This window comes from Hordeum vulgare, chromosome 6H (genome assembly GCF_904849725.1).
Source record: "Hordeum vulgare subsp. vulgare chromosome 6H, MorexV3_pseudomolecules_assembly, whole genome shotgun sequence".
Classification (NCBI taxonomy): Eukaryota; Viridiplantae; Streptophyta; class Magnoliopsida; order Poales; family Poaceae; genus Hordeum; species Hordeum vulgare.
The window spans coordinates 298302554-298324813 of NC_058523.1; the positions used below are offsets into that span (position 1 = coordinate 298302554).

A 22260-nucleotide genomic window follows, 5' to 3' on the forward strand; every position below is an offset into this window, starting at 1 on the left:
GATCCGGGCCGCTCCGGCCGGCTCTTAGGCCACTGGAAGTAACGGCGGCGATGCGGATGACACAGGTGGGCGGCACGGCCCTGGCAAAGGTCAGGGCCCCGGTCCAGGGCGCGCGCGCCGTCGCGGCCGCAAACGCCGACATACGGAAGAGGCACAGAGCGGCCGGGCCGACGGTATGGCAGTCGACGCGTCGGCGCTGCACGCTCACAACAACTCCGACCGCTCCAATGGGCTGGTACGGTGGCATCCTAGCCGTCCTCGGCGGCGCCGCCGCAGATCACGCCTCCAAAGCGAAAGGGGATGCTGACATGGCCAGGTCAGCAGGCCCCGCTGGTTCCCGTCACGGCGTCAGGAAAGGAAGGGGGGCACTAAAGGCCTGCCCAAAGTTGCTCTGCCCGTGGCCCCGACGCAAAAAGCAGCCAATTCTACGAGCGGTGACGGCGCGGCTGATGGCATCGGGACAGCTGGCGGGTTGTCATTAGCCGATGGTGGTCTCGAAGCGCCCGCCAATTCGAATTCTGGCGCACCCACCACGACCGAGGAAGATCCGGTCAGGTCCGCTCCTGCAGCGGCTGATCCCATGCCCCGTCGGGATCGCTGCCATCTGCGCCAGGGCCCAGCACCGCTGCCTGAGGGGACGGACGCGCCAGCCCCATCTGTCGCCCGGTCGGGGCAAAGCGCAGCTTTGCTCACCTTTGTCGCGCCCGTCCTACCATGCGCCCCTCTTGACCAATCGCCGCGGCCCCACGTGCGCGCCAATGAGGAGAGGGCGGGAAGCGATGCCTCCTTTCCCTCCGAGCCAGCCGCGCTTGTTGTGCCCCCGCCCGCCCGCACGACTGCAGCTGGGCCCGCGCCCGATGCCACATCCGCTGCCTGGCCTGCTGATCCTGCGCCGATTCTGGAAGGGCCTTCTTTGTCCGTGCCAGCTGCGGGGTCCCCCGACTGCAGCGAACCCGCCCCTCCCACGATCCTGCAGAGGCCCACGAGTTGCGTCGCTCCTGGCACCAGCGCCGCAACCACTAGCGCGCCCGCCCCTGGGCGCTTCGCTTCGCCACCAGTCACCCTGCAGAGACGGCATGACGGGGCCACTGGGCGAGTTCCTGTCCGCGGCAACGAAGCAACTCGACGCGGTTCTGCCTTCACCTGGGAAGCGTCCCCCCCCTCAACTTCAGCCCCAGGCGGGGACGCTCCGCAGCCGCCGCAGCACCGGCCGCTGCTCCACCCATGGCTGACCGGAGGGCAGTCGTGCAGATCCTGCGCACTCTCGGGATCGTGGGCGCCAACCAGCAGATATCCCCTGCCGAGATGAAGGCCTATGACGACATGTTCGCCGCACCAATCAGGATGCCAGTACTGCAGGCCATCGCCGCTTTGGTTGACCGGACGGTTCCTGCAGGCCTGGCTCTTCCGGCAGGCGACGCCATGGTTTGCGCGAGCTAGCCCGGGTGATGCACCACCGTCAATCCCATGCTCATGTATCGCGGACCTCAAATTGATGTATGGAACGTCAGGGGCCTGAACTCGCGCGCTAGGCGTTGTGCTATCCGCTCGCTGCTTTGTACCACCCGTGCATCCATTGTATGCCTCCAGGAAACGAAAATGGCGTTGATTTGCTCGTCGATTGTGTTGGATATCCTTGGGTCCGAATTTGATGGCTCCACTTACCTCCCGGGTGATGGCACTCGAGGAGGCATCCTCATCGCCTGGAAGAGCAGGGCTGTCACCATCTCCGACCCCCTGTTCACCCAGAACGCGATCACGGTGAAGGTGTGTGTGCCCAGCGGCACGCCGTGGTGGCGTACCATGGTGTATGGCCCTCAAAGCGACCCGGATAAGCTCCTGTTCCTACAGGAGCTGAGGGACATTCGCGCCGCCTGCCCAGGCCCCTGGATGCTCTACGGGGATTTCAACCTCATCTACCGCGACGCGGACAAGAACTATGGTAGCCTGAACCGTCGCATGATGGGAAGGTTCCAGCGCACCATCAACGACCTCGCCTTGAAGGAGGTCTACCTCAACGGACGACGCTTCACATGGTCGAATGAGCAATCACCGCCAACGCTTGTGCACCTCGACCGGGTCCTATGCACCGCGGAGTGGGAGGACTACCATGGTGAATGTCACCTCCGCTGCCTTGCGTCTGTCGTGTCTGATCAATGCCCGCTGCTGTTGGATTGCTCTCCAATGCCGCGCTTTCGCTTCGAGGATTATTGGCTACGTCTCGATGGCTTCCACGACACAGTCGCCACGGACTGGAGCTCGGTGCACGACCCCGTTCCCTTCCAGCGGCTGGTTAGGCGCCTGCAAGCCACGGCCCGTGCCCTCACTAGTTGGAGTGCCAAGTCCACGGGCAACATCCAGGACAAGCTGGCCATCTCTCGCGAGCTGATCTCCCGCTTCGACCATGCGCTGGAGAGCCGCCAGCTCACCCCGCCGGAAGAATGGCTGCGCAAACAGCTTAAGATGGAGTACCTTGGCATGGCCTCCCTTGAGCGCACCATTGCCCGACAGCGCGCCCGCATCTCTTTCCTCGCGGATGGTGACGCGAATACGAGCTTCTTCCACAGGCAATGCACGTATCGCCGGCAGAAGAACCGAGTACACAGCCTGCTCGTCGACGGGCATGTGCTCTGTGATCACGAGGAGATGGCTCATGCGGCATTCGCACACTTCGACGGGCTGCTGGGCACCGCCGCTGACCGAGCTCACACGCTCAACCTCGAGCAGCTCATCACGCCCGGTGACCTGGACAGCCTGGAGGCACCCTTCAGCCCCGAGGAGATTTGGGCAGCGGTTAGACACATGCCCGCGCACAAGGCACCAGGTCCGAACGGGTTCACCGCCGAATTCCTGCGTGCCTGCTGGAGCATTATCAGGCAAGACATCATAGACGCCTTTGAGCTGCTATATACGTTGCGCGGGCGAGGATTCAGCAAGCTCAACCAAGCCCTGCCAACCCTGCTGCCAAAGCGCGCGGACGCCCACAAGCTCGACGACTACCGGCCGATCTGCCTGATCCACATCGTGGCCAAGATCTTCGTGAAGGTCCTGTCGTTGCGCATCGCTCCTAAGCTCGACGGCCTGGTGAGCCGCAACCAGAACGCCTTCATTGCCGGACGCACGCTTCACGACAACTTCGTCCTCGTCCGGCAATCCCTAAGGATGCTTCATCACCTGGGCGCGTCGTGCATCATGCTCAAGCTCGACCTCACGCGGGCCTTCGACTCCATATCATGGCCGTTCCTCTTTGAGGTTCTGCGCCAATATGGATTTGGGGACAGGTTTAGGGAATGGCTGGCCATTCTCCTATCTTCGGCCAGTACCCGTGTCTTGCTCAATGGAGTGCACGGCCCCCCGATTTGGCACCGTCGCGGGCTGCACCAAGGCGACTCCACATCCCCGCAGCTATTCGTCCTGGCGGTTGACACGCTTGCCCGCCTCATACACCGGGCGCTCCAGACCAGCATCCTTCGGCGCCTTCATCCACGCCGCAACATCCCGGACATTTCCCTATACGCCAACGATGTGATGTTGTTCTGCCACGCCGAGATGGATGAGGTTCTCGCCGTGAAGAGCATCCTGGGTATCTTTGGGACAGCATCGGGCCTGCAGGTCAACTACGGCAAGAGTTCTGCCACAACTCTGCATGGAGACGAGTCAGGCGCCGCCCTGTTGGAGGTTTTTGGATGCCAGACGGCGGACCTGCCCATCACTTACTTGGCCATCCCGCTTACCACCTGCCGGCCCTCAGCATCACAGATGCAGCCGCTTGTCGACGCCGTGGCCGGGCGCCTCCTGTCGTGGAAAGCCTGGCTCATGAACAAGGTCGGGCGACTGGCGCTTGTTAAGTCGGTGCTCAGTGCGATCCCCATACATCAAATGCTCGCCCTGGCGCCCCCGAAGAAAACACTGAAGCAGCTCGAGATGATCCAGCGCGGTTTCCTTTGGGCCGGCTGCGAGGTCGCACATGAAGGACACTGTCACGTGAACTGGCGCACGGTCTACCGGCCGATCGCGTATGACGGGCTGGGCGTCCGAGACCTTGAGCGCACGTGGCTCGCCCTCAGACTCCGATGGCTTTGGCTATCGAGGACGGACACCGACCGTGCCTGGCAAGGCCTCGACCTGCAGTTCACACCTGAGGAGCGAGGCTTGTTCTACGCCTCTACTTCCATGATGGTTGGGGATGGTCTGACAACCCTTTTCTGGGAAGACCGTTGGCTCCACGGTCAGTCCATCCGCGAGCTCGCGCCCCTGCTTTACCTATGCATCCCCAAAAACAGAAGAAGAACGCGGACGGTGGCGGAGGGCATTGCCGGCAACGCTTGGGCCCGTGACATTCGCTGAGTTGTAGGCATGCAAGAGATTGGGCAGTACCTGCGGAAATGGCAGCTTGTGACGCACACAATACTGTCCACTGAGCCAGACAAGCTCGTTTGGAACTGGACGGCCAATGGCATTTACTCGGCGAGGTCCTGCTACCGGGCCACCTTCCACGGATCGTTGGCATGCCGCTCCTGGAAGCTTATTTGGAAGGGCTGGGCACCGCCGAAGGTGATGTTCTTCCACTGGCTCGCCAACCTGGACCGCTGCTGGACTGTAGAGCGGCTCGCTCGCCGCTTTCTTCATCATCACCCCCGTTGCCTACTATGCGACCAAGAGACGGAAACCATCTGGCACTTGCTGCTCACATGCCCCTTTGCGAGGCAGGCCTGGCACGAGACCTTATCTTGGTTGCGCCTGCCGGCCCCGTCGCCAGAACACGACGCCTCGCTCCAGGACTGGTGGCTGAGGGCGAGGGATGCCACGCCACCATCGCTTCGCAAGGCGCTGATGTCGGCCGCGCTTCTCGTGCCCTGGATGATATGGAAGCATAGGAACGCGTGTGTTTTTGACCATGTTACACCATCGCTCGATGAGCTCATGGACACGATCAAGGATGAGACCATGTGTTGGGCAAGAGCGGGCCAAAGGGCTAAGGGTAGTCTTGCCCACATCTTGGGATGTCCACTAATCCTCATGTAACGATGCTGTACTAGCCTCTTAGGAAGATGTAACCCCCCCCTTCTTTTCAATACAATGAAACACAAAGGCTTTTTTTGTTTTCTCGAAAAAAGAATTTTCATTTTATAACCCCACCACCAATTACAGGCAGTTTGTCAAAATCCTTGAGATAATTTACAGCTGAAGGCCAATATTTCTTCAGGCATGACAGAAGGTGTTTTATGTCTTTCGTTTTTGCTGGCTTGATTATATCTGTTGAAACTAAAACACACATGTGCACGCTCAGTAAAGACATATAAAACCTAAGCCGATAGAACTATTAGCGTCATGGTCCATTAAAAAATATATCCAATGCTCACACAGGTGTCCGGATCATCGCCTAAGTTCCAGTTTAAATTCTATACCTAAAGCAGTGGTCACAGTTTCATAGATTGTTACCATAAAAAATAATACTTGAAGGCTTAACTGTATAGCGTGTTAAATTTGCGATGCTACCTTTCCATGGAGTTATGCTCAAGACAAATTAAACTTAATAGCATTAAGCTACAGTTACCAAAATAAGCAAGAAGTGTTTGTTTGTGCAGCGTGATGACATTACAAATCGAATACTATTCATTCAGAAAGTCCAAAGTATTGCTATGCCTACATTTTCATGGTTAATGCATCACAGAATCTTCAATATTGTCACTTGTCAAGACTTAACAGATTGTAATTCAAACAGGGTAATCAGCATACCCCAAAATAAGATATGTGAAGAATGCTGTGAATAATAGCTTGGTCTGGTTAAGGATTGAAAAGGTCAGGGAATCCAAATTCTTGTATGATATCTGCAACAGGCTATTCTGAAGTGCATAGATGGCAGCAGGAAGTCCTGATGCAGTCAGTGATCCAACAAGACTCCAATTACTGAATTGCGCCTTCAGACTACCCTCTGCCACCAATAAAATGACCGCACATATAACCTGTACACATGTATACAGAATGACAGAATGTCACGGTAAAGAACAATCTAGGTTATACAATTATTATCATACCTTTAATAATTCAATGGCAAGAACTAATGAAGTCACTATGACTCCTTGCCTGCAGCAGTATAAGCAACAAAATGGGTTAAGCACATCCAGATAGTACTTTGTTCGACTACTTCGTTAGTAGAAGGAAATCCAAGGTCCAAGGTAATGAAGTATACAACCTGACCTCTAAGGAATTGTTAAAGGGCAATGCCCAAAACTTGGCTGTTAACTAGTGCTGTTTTACAAGAGTATTTTACATCATTAACAAACAGAGTATGCGTCTGTTTGATTCATCAATTGCCAACAAAGACATTTCTGGCACCATACCGAATGAGGGGATTGTTAGAGTTATAATATAAGTCGTGTACCCTTTTGTATTTATCCCAATATATAAGGGGTTTCCTGCATATAGTCCACCACCTGTACATGTATGTATACCGGCCTATGGCCTCATGGGAATACAAGTTGCTTTCCTAACATGGTATTAGAGCCTAGGTTCTTTTTCGCACGCGCAACTCGTGCTCTTCCCGATCCAATCTTCTAAACATAGCCGCCGGCACAGTTTTTCCTCCCGTGGCTGCCTCGGTCTCGCTGGATCTCGTCGCCAGGAACTTTCCGCCGCGAGGCCGCTCGATCTCTCGCACGGGCCGCCCCGCCGATCCACTCGCCCGCGCCCTCCTCGATCTGCTCTCGCCCCAGGGATCCACTACTGACGTGGCCTCCAGATCGAGCCGCGTTGTGCCGCGCTGGGATCCACTACCGACGCCAGTCTACAGGACCTACAGCCTCGATCTGATCTCGCCCCAGGGATCCACTACCGACGCGGCCTCCAGATCGAGCCGCTCCGTGCCGTGCTGGGATCTCGCGGTTTCCTCCCGCCCCGCTGGGAACTCCCTCCCGCCCCGCTCCACCAACCGTTGGATCAGATCTCGCGGTTCCACCCCAGCCGACGCGGTTTCTGCCCTCGAGAACGACTCTGCTGTCGACGCGGTTTCCGATCCCGTTGACTGATTTCCTTTCTAAAAAATGTCTACTGCATCTGGCTATGTTGTTGTACCTCATTGTTCGGTGATCTTCGATGGTACTAACTACACCGAGTTCACTGGCTTCATGCGCATTCACATGCATGGCATCCGTCTCTGGGGAGTTCTCTCTGGCGAGGTCTATTGTCCGCCACGTCTGGTTCCTCCTGTGGCTCCCACTCCTCCGACTCCACCGGTTCTTCCCGCGGATGCTCCTCAGGCTGCGAAGGATGCGGCTAAGGTTGCTGATGAGGCTGCTATTCGTGCTTATGATGAGAAGGTTTTGACTTATGAGGAGGCTCTTCAGGTGTATCATGGTGCTCTATCTGTATACACCCAGTGGCTTGATGATGATGCCCGTGCTGCAGCTATTCTCACTGCCAGTGTTCTGCCTCAGTTTGCCTCTGAGTTTCTGGGCCTTCCTACTGTCTTTGAGATGTGGGCTCGCCTTCGTCAGCGCAATGAGCCCTCTGGTGATGCCTTATACCTCTCTGTGGTTCGTCACGAGCATGCTCTTCAGCAGGGTGACTCTACTGTTGATGACTTCTATGCACAGAGTTCTGCTATCTGGCGCCAGCTTGATTCTCTCCATAGTGCTGGTTGTCGTAGTTGCCCCTGTTGCCAGGCTGTCCAGGCCGATTTGGAGTTTCATCGCGTCTACGAGTTCCGGTCTAGGCTCCGTAAGGAGTTTGAGCCTGGGCGTGCTCAGTTGTTTGCTCGTGACCGTATTTCTCCCATGGAGGCGCTTTCTGAGATTCATGCTGAGGAGACTCGCTTACGTGGAGCTGGTTTGCTGGAGGTTCCCTCGGTGCTCGCTGCTCGGACTCTTTCTACGCCACCTGCTGCACCGACCCCTTCTCGCTCGAGTGCTCCGTCGCACTTGCCCACTCCTTCTGGCAGCTCAGGTCGCCCCCGTTCACATTGTGGCTACTGCAACAATGATCGTCATATTGAGTCCCACTGCTACACGAAGAAGAAACACTTGCGCAAGGCGCGATCATCATCTACAGCGACTTCGTCATCTACCTCGACAGGTTCAGCCATCGCTTTGACTGAGCAGGATATTCTGAGACTCAAGCGTCTGCTCGCTGCTTCATGTTCTTCCTCGATGGGTACTGCTGGTTCTGTGACTGAGGCTTCCCGCACTGAGCAACCACCTTCTACACAGTCAGGTACATCCCCATGGGTTCTGGACTCTGGAGCTTCCTTTCATATGACTTCTAATTCTTCCACTCTGTCCTCTCTTCGATCGCTTGATTCTCTTGTACATGTCCTCACCGCTGATGGTACTCCCCTTCCTGTCGTTAGTTGAGGCACTCTTACCACTCCTTATTCTGTTCCTGATGTTGCTCATGTTCCTCGACTTACCATGAATCTGTTTTTCGCTGGTCAACTTGCTGATTCTGGTTGTCGTGTCATCCTTGACCTTGACTCTTGTTTTGTCCAGGACCGTCACACGCACACTCTGGTTGGGGCTGGTCCTCGCCGCCGTGATTCTGAGGGTCTTTGGGAGTTGGACTGGCTTCATGTTCCTTCCGCTGCCCACTCTATCACCAGTTCTTCCGCTTTGGTCGCCTCGGCTACTGGTTCCTTCCAGCAGTGGCATCATCGACTTGGTCATCTGTGTGGTTCTCGTTTGTCGTCGTTAGTTCGTCGAGGTCTTCTGGGGTCTGTCTCAGGAGATGCCTCTTTAGAGTGTCAGGGTTGCCATATACACATAGTGAGTCCGTGTCTCAGCGTCCTTTTGATTTAGTTCATTCCGATGTATGGGGTCCAGCTCCCTTCGCTTCGAAAGGGGGTCATAAATACTATATTATTTTCATAGATGACTTCTCTCGTTACACATGGCTTTATTTCATGACTTCTCGTAGTGAGGTGTTGTCCATTTATAAACGGTTTGCTGCCATGGTTCATACTCAGTTCTCTTCTCCCATTCGTGTATTTCGTGCTGACTCCGGTGGCGAGTATATCTCTAAGATGTTGTGTGGTGTTCTTGCTGAGCAAGGGACTCTCTCTCAATTCTCTTGTCCTGGTGCTCACGCTCAGAATGGCGTGGCTGAGCGCAAGCATCGTCATCTTCTTGAGACGGCTCGTGCATTGATGATTGCTGCCTCTCTCCCGCCTCATTTTTGGGCTGAGGCCGTCTCCACTTCCACCCATCTCATCAATTTCCAGCCTTCCGCTGCTCTACAGGGTGGTGTTCCTTTCGAGCGTCTTTTTGATCGTTCTCCCGATTATTCGATGCTTCGCTTGTTTGGTTGTGTTTGCTATGTTCTTCTTGCCCCCCGCGAACGCACCAAACTGACCGCTCAGTCTGTTGAGTGTGTCTTCTTAGGATATAGTGATGAGCATAAGGGCTATCGTTGTTGGGATCCTATCGGTCGTCGGATGCGTATCTCTCGGGATGTGACTTTTGATGAGTCTCGTCCCTTCTACCCACGCCCATCTTGCTCGACTTTTTCAGTGGAGGATATCTCTTTCCTCACTTTTCCTGACACACCTATCACACCCGTCGAGCCTTTGCCCATTCGTTCCGCTCCCTCTGCTTCTCCACCTCCAGTCTATTTGTCGCCTCCATCTTCCACGGTCTCCTCGTCTAGCATGTCACCAGATTCTACACCTTCATCTCCGGTGACTTCTTCGTTGCCACTCCCTGATTCTATCTTGGCGATTCCTCCTTCCATTGTTCCATCTTTTCCTCAGTGTTACACTCGACGTTCACGTTCTGTGGATGCCTCTGTGGATGTGCCGTCATCCTCGTCTCAGCCTACTTATGGCTTGCGTTCTCGTCCTCGTCTGCCTGTTGATCACTTTGGATTTTCCACCGCTGGTGCTGCTGTTCTTGAGCCGACTACTTATCATCAGGCTGTTGTTCATCCTGAATGGCAGTTTGCGATGGCAGAGGAGATTGCTGCTCTTGAACGCACTGGTACGTGGGATCTTGTTTCCCTTCCTCCCGGAGTCCGTCCCATCACTTGTAAGTGGGTCTACAAGGTTAAGACTCGCTCCGATGGTTCTCTTGAGCGTCACAAAACTCGTCTTGTGGCTCGTGGTTTTCAGCAGGAGCATGATCGTGATTATGACGAGACTTTTGCTCCTGTGGCTCATATGACCACTGTTCGTACACTTCTTGTCGTCGCCTCTACACGCCACTGGTCTATCTCTCAGCTTGATGTTAAGAATGCTTTTCTTAATGGTGAGCTGCGTGAGGAGGTGTACATGCAACCGCCACCTGGGTATTCTGTTCCTGATGGCATGGTATGTCGTCTTCGTCGCTCTCTCTATGGCCTTAAGCAAGCCCCCCGCGCCCGGTTTGAGCGTTTTGCCTCTGTGGTGACTGCTGCTGGTTTTTCACCCAGTGTTCATGATCCAGCATTGTTTATTCACCTTTCTCCTCATGATCGGACTCTTCTTCTCTATGTTGATGACATGGTCATCACTAGGGATGACCCCGAGTATATTGCCTTTGTCAAGGCCCGCCTTAGTGAGCAGTTCCTTATGTCTGATCTTGGACCTCTTCGCTGCTTTCTTGGGATTGAAGTCTCTTCTACCTCTGATGGCTTCTGTATATCCCAGGAAAAGTATATCCAGGATCTTCTTGCTCGTGCTGCTCTTACTGATGAGCGCATTGTTGAGACTCCTATGGAGCTCAATGTTCACCTCTCTGCTACTGATGGTGATCCCCTGCCTGACCCGACGCGTTATCGTCATCTTGTTGGCAGTCTTGTTTATCAAGTTGTCACTCGTCCGGATATCTCTTATCCGGTTCATATTCTGAGTCAGTTCGTCTCTGCTCCCACATCGGTTCACTATAGTCATCTTCTCCGTGTTCTCCGATATCTTCGGGGCACGATCTCTCACCCTCTATTCTTTCCTCGCTCCAGTTCTTTACAGCTTCAGGCCTATTCAGATGCTACGTGGGCTAGTGATCCTTCAGATCGCCGTTCACTTTGTGCTTACTGTGTTTTTCTTGGTGGTTCTCTCATTGCCTGGAAGACGAAGAAACAGATTGTAGTTTCCCGTTCGAGTGCAGAGTCTGAGTTGCGAGCAATGGCTCTTTTGACGGCAGAGGTGACTTGGTTACGGTGGTTACTTCAGGATTTTGGTGTTTCTGTCACTACACCGACTCTGCTCTTATCTGACAGTACAGGTGCTATTAGCATTGCGCCCGATCCTGTGAAGCATGAGCTCACCAAGCAAATTGGTGTTGATGCTTTCTATGTGCGTGCTGCTGTGCAGGATCAGGTTGTTGCTCTTCAGTATGTGCCTTCCGAGTTACAGTTGGCGGATTTCCTGACGAAGGCCCAGACTAGAGCACAACATGGCTTTTATCTCTCCAAACTCAGTGTTGTTCATCCACCATGAGTTTGAGGGGGGTGTTAGAGTTATAATATAAGTCATGTACCCTTTTGTATTTATCCCAATATATAAGGGGTTTCCTGCATATAGTCCATCACCTGTACATGTATATATACTGGCCTATGGCCTCATGGGAATACAAGTTGTTTTCCTAACAGTCTTGTGGCTCGTGGTTTTCAGCAGGAGCATAGTCGTGATTATGACGAGACTTTTGCTCCTGTGGCTCATATGACCACTGTTCGTACACTTCTTGTCGTGGCCTCTACACGTCACTGGTCTATCACTCAGCTTGATGTTAAGAATGCTTTTCTTCATGGTGAGCTGCGTGAGGAGGTGTACATGCAGCCACCACCTGGGTATTCTGTTCCTGATGGCATGGTATGTCGTCTTCGTCGCTCTCTCTATGGTCTTAAGCAAGCCCCCCGCGCCTGGTTTGAGCGTTTTGCCTCTGTGGTGACTGCCGCTGGTTTTTCACCCAGTGTTCATGATCCAGCATTGTTTATTCAGCTTTCACCTCGTGGTCGGACTCTTCTTCTTCTCTATGTTGATGACATGGTCATCACTGAGGATGACCCCGAGTATATTGCCTTTGTTAAGGCTCGTCTTAGTGAGCAGTTCCTTATGTCTGATCTTGGACCTCTTCGCTACTTTCTTGGGACTGAAGTTTCTTCTACCTCTGATGGCTTCTTTATATCCCAGGAAAAGTATATCCAGGATCTTCTTGCTCGTGCTGCTCTTACTGATAAGCGCACTGTTGAGACTCCTATGGAGCTCAATGTTCACCTCTGTGCTACTGATGGTGATCCCCTGCCTGACCCGACGCGTTATCGTCATCTTGTTGGCAGTCTTGTTTACCTAGCTATCACTTGTCCGGATATCTCTTATCCGGTTCATATTCTGAGTCAGTTCGTCTCTGCTCCCACATCGGTTCACTATAGTCATCTCCTCCGTGTTCTCCGATATCTTCGGGACACGATCTCTCATCCTCTATTCTTTCCTCGCTCCAGTTCCTTACAACTTCAGGCCTATTCGGATGCTACGTGGGCTAGTGATCCTTCAGATCGCCGTTCACTTTCTGCTTACTGTGTCTTTCTTGGTGGTTCTCTCATTGCCTGAAAGACGAAGAAACAGGTTGCAGTTTCCCGTTCGAGTGCAGAGGCTGAGTTGCGAGCGATGGCTCTTTTGACGGCAGAGGTGACTTGGTTACGGTGGTTACTTCAGGATTTTGGTGTTTCTGTCACTACACCGACTTTGCTCTTATCTGACAGTACAGGAGCTATTAGCATTGCGCGCGACCCTGTGAAGCATGAGCTCACCAAGCATATTGGCGTTGATGCTTTCTATATGCGCGCTGCTGTGCAGGATCAGGTTATTGCTCTTCAGTATGTGCCTTCCGAGTTACAGTTGGCGGATTTCCTGACGAAGGACCAGACTAGAGCACAACATGGCTTTTATCTCTCCAAACTCAGTGTTGTTCATCCACCATGAGTTTGAGGGGGTGTTAGAGTTATAGCATATAAGTCATGTACCCTTTTGTATTTATCCCCATATATAAGGGGTTTCCTGCATATAGTCCACCACTTGTACATGTATATATACCGGCCTATGGCCTCATAGGAATACAAGTTGCTTTCCTAACAGGGATCTGGCACTCAACTGATGCAGTTTTACATAAATATTAAATTATTAAATATTAACGAACTATGTGTCCATCTGATTCATCATTTGTTAAGAAAACATGTCTGGCAATTTGATTGAATGAGACAAACTGTTAAAATCTGCTTGTTGAAAAAATCACTGACCACAGGTGTTGCAGATCATCAGCCAGTGGGAACTAGTTTTCTTCTCAAAGGTTCTTTTTTGTCAAATGTTAAACATTAAATACCAAGTTTTGATTGATTTGTATGTAATTATTGACAGGGTTGTCTGTTTTTATTCAGGCATTCAAAGAAATTCTAAGTTCTTTGCGCATAGAATCCTTTTCCAGGTAGTCACCAGGATCAAGAAATTTTCCTACTGAAGCACTTATGAACGAGACCTCCTAGTCGACGCCCATAGACATCAAAAAGCACAGGCGACACCTGAAGGGAGCGCAATTGGGCCGGACCCATCTGGCGAGCCCACTTGAGCCTATTTTTTGCTCTCCCTTTTAAAAAAACTGGTTGTTGGATGTTTTTCCTTTCGGGTTTTTTTCAAATAATGTTTGGTGTGTGTTGTAAAAAAGTTTCATGTGTATTAAAAATGTTTAACATACATTGAAAGACACTGTATATAGAAAAAATGTTTGACTACAACAACAACAAAGCCTTTAGTCCCAGACAAGTTGGGGTAAGCTAGAACTGAAACCCATAAGATCTCGAAACCAACTCATGGTTCTGGCGCGTGAATAGCTATCTTCCACGCATCTCCTGTCCATGGCTAGTTCTTTGGTGATATTTCAGTCCTTCAGATCTCTCTATACGGACTCCTCCCATGTCAAAGTTTGGTCTACCGCAAACTCTCTTGACATTCGCTTTAACCATCAGCTACGCAATGGAGCTTCTGGAGGCCTACACTGAATATGCCCGAACCATCTCGAACGACGTGGGACAAGCTTCTATTCAATCAGTGCTACCCCAACTCTATCACATATATCATCGATCTATTCATTTCTTGTGTGGCCACACATCCATCTCAACATGCGTATCTCCGCTACACCTAACTGGTGAACATGTCGCCTTTTAATCGGCCAACACGGGGCTATACAACATTACGGATCGAATCGCCGTCCTATAGAAGTTGCCTTTCAACTTTTGTAGCACTCTCTTGTCACAGAACACCAGAAGCTTGGCACGACTTCATCCATCCGGCTCTGGATTGGTAACTCACATCTTCATTGATATCACCATCCTTCCGCGACATTGACCACAAATATCAAAAGGTGTCCTTCTGAGGTACCACCTGTCCATCAAGGCTAACTTCCTCCTTATGCTATAGTACTAAAACTGCATCTCATGTACTCGGTTTTAGTTCTACTAAGGCTAAAACTTTCTGTTTCCAAAGTTTCTCTCCATAGCTCTAACTTTCTATTAACCCTCGCCCGACTATCATTGACAAGCACCACATCATCCACAAAGAGCATACACCATGAGATATCTCCTTGGTGTATGCTCATTGCGGATGATGTTCAACGTACATTAAAAAATAGTTCATCCTACATTATAAGAAAAGTTTGGTTTGTATCAAAAGATGTTTATCGTATATTAAACAAAAGTTTGCTATACATTAAAAAAGTTCATAGTATATTATATTAAAAAACGTTAATAGCATAGAAAACTATCAAAAAGGAAAACAACACAAAAAAACCAAAGAGAAAACCAAACCTGAAAAAACAAAACAAAAACAGACCCATAAGGGAAAAGACTACAAAAATTAAAACAAAAAGGAAAAGAAATACATAAAACCAAAACAGGAAAAAAAAACTAAGACGAAAACCACAGCAAAAAGTAAGAGCAACAAACAAAAAGATGCGGACGCGCGCAGCGAAGCCCTGAACTGGGCTAGCCCACTGCGGTTCGCTCCGAGCAAAGCCACAACTAGTTGACGCACACCGGTTTGCCCTTATGAACTCTGCATCTAGGCTTATGATTTCACAGGCGAGGATAACATCTGATCATGAATAAGATCAGACTACTGAGTTAATTATCATTTTATTACCCAATCCCTAAGAAACGCATTGTATTACCCAAACTCTCTCAGGTGCCAAATAACAAAATCTGATGGCATATACTTCCTCCATCCCATAATATAAAAGCGCTTTTGTGGCTACACTAGTGTCAAAAACACTCTTATATTATGGAGTAAATTGCAAAAAATCACCACATTTGGGGACGCTGAAACAGAAAACCACCACGTTTTGTTTTGTTTTTCAAAAAACCACAACGTTTGCGCTGATAGTTTTAAAAAAACACTGATTGAGCGGTTTGGCGCGTCTGAGTGGAAAACTGACCTATTGGGCCCGCTGTCAGGCACCACGTGGACAGGGAGAGACGGCGCCCGTGTCGCGCGCCGTTAGACGGCGTCTTACATGACCTAGTGAGCCGGCCCGACCCAGCCCAACCCGTTCGTCCATTCCCCTCTCTCTCGCCTTTGTCTCTGCCTGCGGCGCATTCGCCATCGCCTCCGCCGCCCATTTGTCACCGCCGGCCGCCACAGCGATGGTGTCCTGGAAGGACGGCGAAACTAGCAGCGAAGACTTTGTGTCCCCCCTCTTCAACTCGCACGCGGATGAAACCGACGTGAGTATCATTTCTCTGTGACTTAGGGTTAGGGTTTTCTTTGATTTGAGCTTAGTTTTCACGGATTTGATTTGGGAATTGAGCATTGCACCTGCACTGTTGCACTATTGTAGATCCCACAGACCAATGTTGACCCGGACTGGTGCGACATTGTTGCCGGAGGACCGATGTGCTGTCACAACGCTCCTGTGCATAGGGCTGTTGTGTTCCAAGGAATCAACACTGGCCGTAGGTTTTATGGATGCGGTAATCAGGTTAGTGGCAGGTCCTCTCTGGTAGATGAAGATTATACAGATCCTTTGTTTGGTGCTTAATTAACTGAATATAGGTTTTTTTGTCTGTTAACTGAATATAGTTGTGTACTTAGTTTTCTGAAGATGTTGTTTTATCTGCTGTTTTCAGGAAAGAATCTGTCAGGTTTAATCAATGCTTATCTGAATGTAGGTGTTAAATGAGCTCAATTAACTGAATATATGTGGCTGTTAACTGAATATAGGTGTTAACTCACTTCTCTGAATGTGTAGTCCTGCTGTTAACTTTGGTGTTGTCTGAATTATTATAGGAAGGTGACAATTGTGGTCTCGTTCAATGGATTGACCCAGAATGGCTAGAACCCATGAAAAATGCACTTCGCAAACTTTGGGATATGTATGAGCAGAGTAGCAAAGAGAATGAAGCTAAAGAAAAGCTCATACTCAAGCTGGGAGAAGAGAAGAAGCTAATCCAAGAGAAGCACCGCAACCACATCAAAGAAACAAGCAATTTTTTTGCAACAATTCACAAGAATGTGATGGGGGAGAATTATCAGAAGATTATGCAGGATGGTGATGTAGAGAATGTTGTTGTGCAAGCCCAGGAAGAGAAGGCTAAACTTGAGAAAGAAAATATTGAGCTTAGGACAGCACTGCAAGTGATTAAGCAGAGCAATGATGAATTTGTTAGGAATTGGAAGCAGCATGTAGCTGATGAAGGTGTTCAACAGATTGAACAGATGACGAAGGAGAAGAAAAGGCTAGAGTATATCATAGCTGATTTTCTTAAGGATGGGGAGGCAAACAAGGTTAAGATGAGGAAAATCAAAGAAATCTGTGATGAGCGAGTAATTACAGCAAGTCTAGTTTAATCTTATTGATGGAATGAAATGTTTAAATTACTGTTGTGATGGACTTTTCTCGACAAAAGGCACCAACCACAATAGCAAGTTCACCGTATCAAGTTGTTAGAGTACGTGATGGGCCTAGGCCCGTTAGTCTTAGGGTTTGCTTAGGGGTCAAGTAAGCCTTACTTGGGAGTCAAGTAAACCTCTCTATATATGGAGAGGAGATGTATCAATCTAAGCAGGCAAGAATTAAGAAGGAAAACCCTTTTCCCTCTTGCCCGGCTGTGGGAAAGGACCCCCACGGCCGGCTCTCTCGCGCCCTCGCAGCTCTCTCTCTCCCGCTCAAACCCTAGCAACCATAACATCTGGTATCATATTTCTCAGGCTCGATCATGTTCACCCCGTCGCCGTCGCTTCCTATCGCCCTCACCCCGGAGGAGATCGCCGGAGCAATCCGCGATCTCACCACCGCCGTCCAAGGGATCTGCCTCTTCCTGGCCGGACCCTACGGACCGCCGCCGGCCGCGCCATCAGTCGCCGCCTACGGGCGGGCGCGGCTGCCGTGGTAGCCGCCGCACCAGGCGGCCTCCGCCGCGATCGCTGGGCCGCGGCAGCCGACGATGCTGCTGTCGTCGCCGCCACTCGACGCCAGGCTGCTGCAGCCACCGCTGCCACTCCCCGTCTCCGGGCCGATCTATACGGCGGCCTGGGCGCCGCCGCACATCCAGTCGCCACCGGCGCCACCCCAACAGTACGGCGGGCCCTCCCGCTTCGCGGTCCCGACGGTGCGCCATTCCACGGGCGGTCCTCCATGGTCACAGCACCGGCGCCGACCCCCGCACGGCCGCCGCCGCCGCCCTCGGTTGCGACCACGTCACCGGTCATCACGTTCCAGCATGGGATGCCCTACGACAGGACTGCGACAACCTCATTCCCAGCAGCGCCACCGCCGTCCCAGGACAATCCCATCCAACAGATCAAGTTCCAGCCGTCGTCGGCACCGCTTCCGGCTTGGATCACTACCCACCACGTGTCGGAGGCGGTGAGGCTGCAGGCTGCTGCGCGCGGCCTCCTAGCGCGTCGGCATGTGCGGGAGATGCATGATTTGCAGCTGCAGCTCCTCCAAGTTGCGCTTCGCGGTGCAACAGACCTCGATCTCGTCCGCTGCGTGGGGGATCTTGGGCATGCGGTTTCCCCCACGGGCGGCGGGCATGCTGTTTTTCCCATGGGCGACGACCTCCAAGTCTGCGACATCGACAGTCAGCCGGCGGGGAGAAGACATGGTGTCGCCGACAGGAGCGCGCCGCGTAGCACCACTGCATTCCGCCGCCGGCCGCCGCGAGGGCTCCCTTGGTCCCGATGGTGCCCTTGGGATCCAGGGGGCTGCAAGCGCACAAGTTCGGCGCGCGGAGGATTCTCGCCTTATCGTTCGGAGTCAAAAATAAAGAGTCGGAGTCTCATTCGGGTTAGCTTATTTCAGGTCAATACAATAGGCCGAGATGTAAAAGGCTTGTTTTTTAGGCGTTAGGGTTGTGTGGGGTTGAATTGTCGTTAGGTTGCAGCTCAAGGACGAGTCCTCGAGCTGCATGTCCAGGTGGGGTGTAGTGTTAGAGTACGTGATGGGCCTGGGCCCTTTAGTCTTAGGGTTTGCTTAGGGGTCAAGTAAGCCTTACTTAGGAGTCAAGTAAACCTCTCTATATATGGAGAGGAGATGTATCAATCTAAGCAGGCAAGAATTAAGAAGGAAAACCCTTTTCCCTCTTGCCCGGCCGTGGGAAAGGACCCCCACGGCCAGCTCTCTCTCTCCCGCTCAAACCCTAGCAACCATAACCCAAGTTCACAATAGCAAGTTCACCATATCAAGTTTACCATAGCTTGCCAACATCACAGCAAGTTATCTTAGTTTGAAAACACCACAGCAAAAGTTTCGCCCAAAATACAGAACAGAGCATGATTAACTTGCTACCACAGCAAGTACAACATAAATAGTCTCTGAACTTGTAAGGCTTCTTCCTGATCCTTGTAGAACCAGATGCACCAGCAGTAGGAGGCCTTGGAGGAGCAAATGAAGATCTTGATGCATTGGATCCTGCTCTTGAAGCAGCTAAGGCAGCACCAGCACGGGCGCCGTCTCCCCCTGTCCACATGGCGCCTGATAGCGGGCCCAACAGGTCAGTTTTCCACTCAGACGCACCAAACCGTTCAATCAGTGTTTTTTGAAAACTATCAGCCCAAACGTGGTGGGTTTTTTAAGAAAAAAACGAAACGTGGTGGTTTTCTGTTTCATCATCTCCAAATATGATGATTTTTTGCAATTTACTCTATATTATGGGACGGAGGGAGTATATCCGTAACACTCAAGTAGCATAATAACAGCCTAAACATAATGGGCATTCTGCTAACCAGATGGAGCCTGAAACAATTGTAAAGCTAGCTATCGCAGAGCGCACAACAATCTGCATCCACCCAACCAGTCGAGACTAGGCTGTTATACCATTCTGTTCAACCCATAAAGGTGATAGTGTCCATTGGTTCTCATCATTACCTAGTCGACAATGTCCCAAATCAAACGGGAACAGCACGAAGGGGCATACAGCGATGGATGCCGGAGTAGTCAAGCATTAGAGACAAGAGAATAAATTTGAGGACGATGTGACATGAAGGTGTGCGGCGTACCCGACGCAGCGCTTGGAGATTAGGGGCTGGGCGCCGTACTGCAGGGTGAGGAGCGTCAGGCAGAGCGCTACCTTACGCCGGCTAGGCGCGGCCGCCGACGGAGATGGCTTGGAAGCCGAACCCATCCGCCCTCGCCGTGCCCGGCTCCGATCGAAACCAAGTTCGGCTGGATTGCCAGTTCACCGAGTCTACTCTAGCCACTGGGGAGGACAACGGCAGGCCGCTGCCTATGCGGCGTAGAGTCGACACGGAACCGCAGTACCGAGGCGAGGTGGGGTGGCAGCACCAGGGGAGGGAGTAGAAGCGAATTTAGAAGCGAGGTCGGGTTTTTGTGGGAGGGGAAAGTTGCGGATCTGGACTTCTTGAGTTCTCAATCTTCCCTCTCCAACAAGGAGCCGGATCCGATCCTCTAACATAAAGAAGGAAAATCACGGTACTACAGTGCTCGTCAAGTGTAAAACGAAGAAAGAATGTTAGGAACTATTAGCATGTTGTTTACTTTTGGTAATTACTGTAACTATAAAAAATCCAAAAATAAATTTATTTCATCATCAACTTGTTTGTATGTAATTATTACTATGAATACACATTAGATCTGTAATTTAAAAATTAATTTAATCCATTTTAGTCTTAATTGTATAAATTCATAGAAAGAACGTTAGGATATTGTAGCTTCTCTAACATCCCTTGTGTATGTTAGATGATCCAGTTCCCTCCAACAAGGTAATAATTGCGTAGCGCTGAAAAAATTGTTACTACTTCCCTTCGTTCTTAAATACTTCATGCATGTGGGTTGCAATGGAAGAAAAACTATCAGGTTATGCAGGTGTGATAGATATAAAGAAGTATGAATCCTATGCAAATATGACATAAGGATTTTTGAAATGTTATTTCACAAAGTATATGTGAGTGATGGCATGATAAGTTAAGGCACTTTTAAAATGTAATTTCAAAAACTAAAAATACAATGTTCATCGCAACTTGATTTGTTAAGGCGTCGCAACAAAATATTTTGTGGCTGAGCAAACTGTTAAACACGGACACCTTTTTATACCCGACGCGAGGGACTAAATAAAATCATAAAACGACCTCTAGAGATTTTCTAATAAAACCTTTATGTAAGCGAAAGTTAATTTTGTTCATTATTTACTGACGTGTTTTAATTTTTGCAAACATTTTCTAAAAGTTGATAGACCTGTTTTTTAAATTCCTAAATATGCTTTGAATATCGGGTCATTTTAAAAAATTATGAAAAAAAATTATTTCATGAAAATTTATTTAAAATCGTGATTTGTTCTATAATACGTGAGCACTTTTTGAACTCATGAACATTTTATGACTTTTCGAATATTTTTTAAGTACCCAAACAGTTTATCATTTTCCTACTTTTAAAAACTCGCAACTTTTAATTTTTTTTGTTCTTTTGAAATCTGGAATTAATTTAGAGAAGAAAAAACCAAAACAGAAATAAAAAAAAGTAAAAAAAATACTAAACAGGGTGCTCTAACCTGTGAAAAACCAAAATAGGAATAAGAAAGTAAAATAAATACAGACACATGGGCCGGCCCATCCGTAAGAGAGGAAAAAAGGAAAAGAAAAAGGGGTGAGAACCAGGGATCGAACCCTGGTCTCTAGAGTGGAGGGTTGAGGCTTTGGCCATCGCGGTAGACACATGTTGGTTGTCTTTAAATATATAACTCACTTGAGAACATACAACGGAGCGACGATTTTTGAAATCCGAAAATTGAATCCTTTTTTAACTTACGGGTGGCATTGGTGGGTAATTTATGCCAACTTTAGGGGCAATTTTAATGACGTACGACAGAAGCATTAGCTGCTTTATTATTAGGGAAAGATAATATCATTTAAAAATTTCACTATAAACTATATACGAATGACATATCTTAAAATACATATGCACTCATTTTGCTCTCTATATAATCTATAGAAGAATCTTTAAAATGTCTTATATTTGGGAGTATAAGTCTTTTCTAGAGGTTTCACTAATGGACTACATACGGATATATATATAGACATATTTTAGAGTATAGACTTAATCATTTTGCTCCTTAGGAACAAAGGGAGTATATCAAAGCATCTCCAGTTGTTCGGTCCCCCGGGCTTGAAATAGCGTTGTCTCGAGACCAACCGGCGATAAAATTGGTGTGGGGGCTCGGATTCCCAGACGGCCCCCCAAGGTAGTCCCAGACACCGTTTTTCAAACCAAACTTGGCCAAAATGAGGGTGTTGTTGCGCGTGCGGCGCCCGAGTGACGTCTCCCGCGGCTCCGGCTTGACGGGGAGTGGCGCCAGCGACCCGGAGGAGCGGGAGCGGGAGCCGTACGAGGAGGAGGATGCCGTCTCCATGCGCCTCGACGTCCATGAACTGTAGCGGTCGCGGGAGAAGGAGGGGGCGCCGGGTACTCCAACCGCGGCGAGTTGCCGTCCTCGATGTGCTTGAGGACGGTATCCAACGTGTGGTCGGGGACGCCCCACCATAGGCGTCGCCCCTCGAAGTTGAAGCTGTCGCGGGGTTCAGCGTCGTTGGTGGCGGCGAGTTGTTCGGCGTGGCGGCGTTCGAAGTACGCCGTCTACGGCATGTTGCTATCATGGGCGTACCTGAGTTGGTTCCACGCGCTCTCCGGGAGCGATGATCGGATGCGCGCGATCTCCGCACGCCGGTCAGCTCCAGAGGGCGGCGGTGGCACCAGGACTCCGTTGACGCTCGGCCTCCACGAGCCCGACACCCACATATCCGGTGGCGCCGGGTAGTCCGCCTCATAGAGGAGGGGGCCTCGGGCTCGTGCTGGT

The 22260-nt window shown here is 50.6% G+C and overlaps 1 protein-coding gene across 2 annotated transcripts in view; it reads right to left on the minus strand.

Moving 5' to 3' along the window:
• Positions 1–19837, minus strand: part of LOC123401421 (UDP-N-acetylglucosamine transporter ROCK1) — a 32388-nt gene extending 12551 nt beyond the window's left edge. The window contains exons 1-3 of one of the 2 annotated variants that reach the window (XM_045095220.1): positions 19451–19837; positions 6039–6087; positions 5740–5966 (exon numbers count right to left, since the gene is read on the minus strand). In XM_045095220.1, the coding sequence (XP_044951155.1) occupies positions 5740–5966; positions 6039–6087; positions 19451–19575 (401 nt within the window). In that variant the 5' untranslated portion in view covers positions 19576–19837. The remainder of the gene's footprint in view (positions 1–5739; positions 5967–6038; positions 6088–19450) is intronic. The other variant, XM_045095219.1, reaches the window with a different exon arrangement.
• Positions 19838–22260: the final 2423 nt, after the last annotated feature.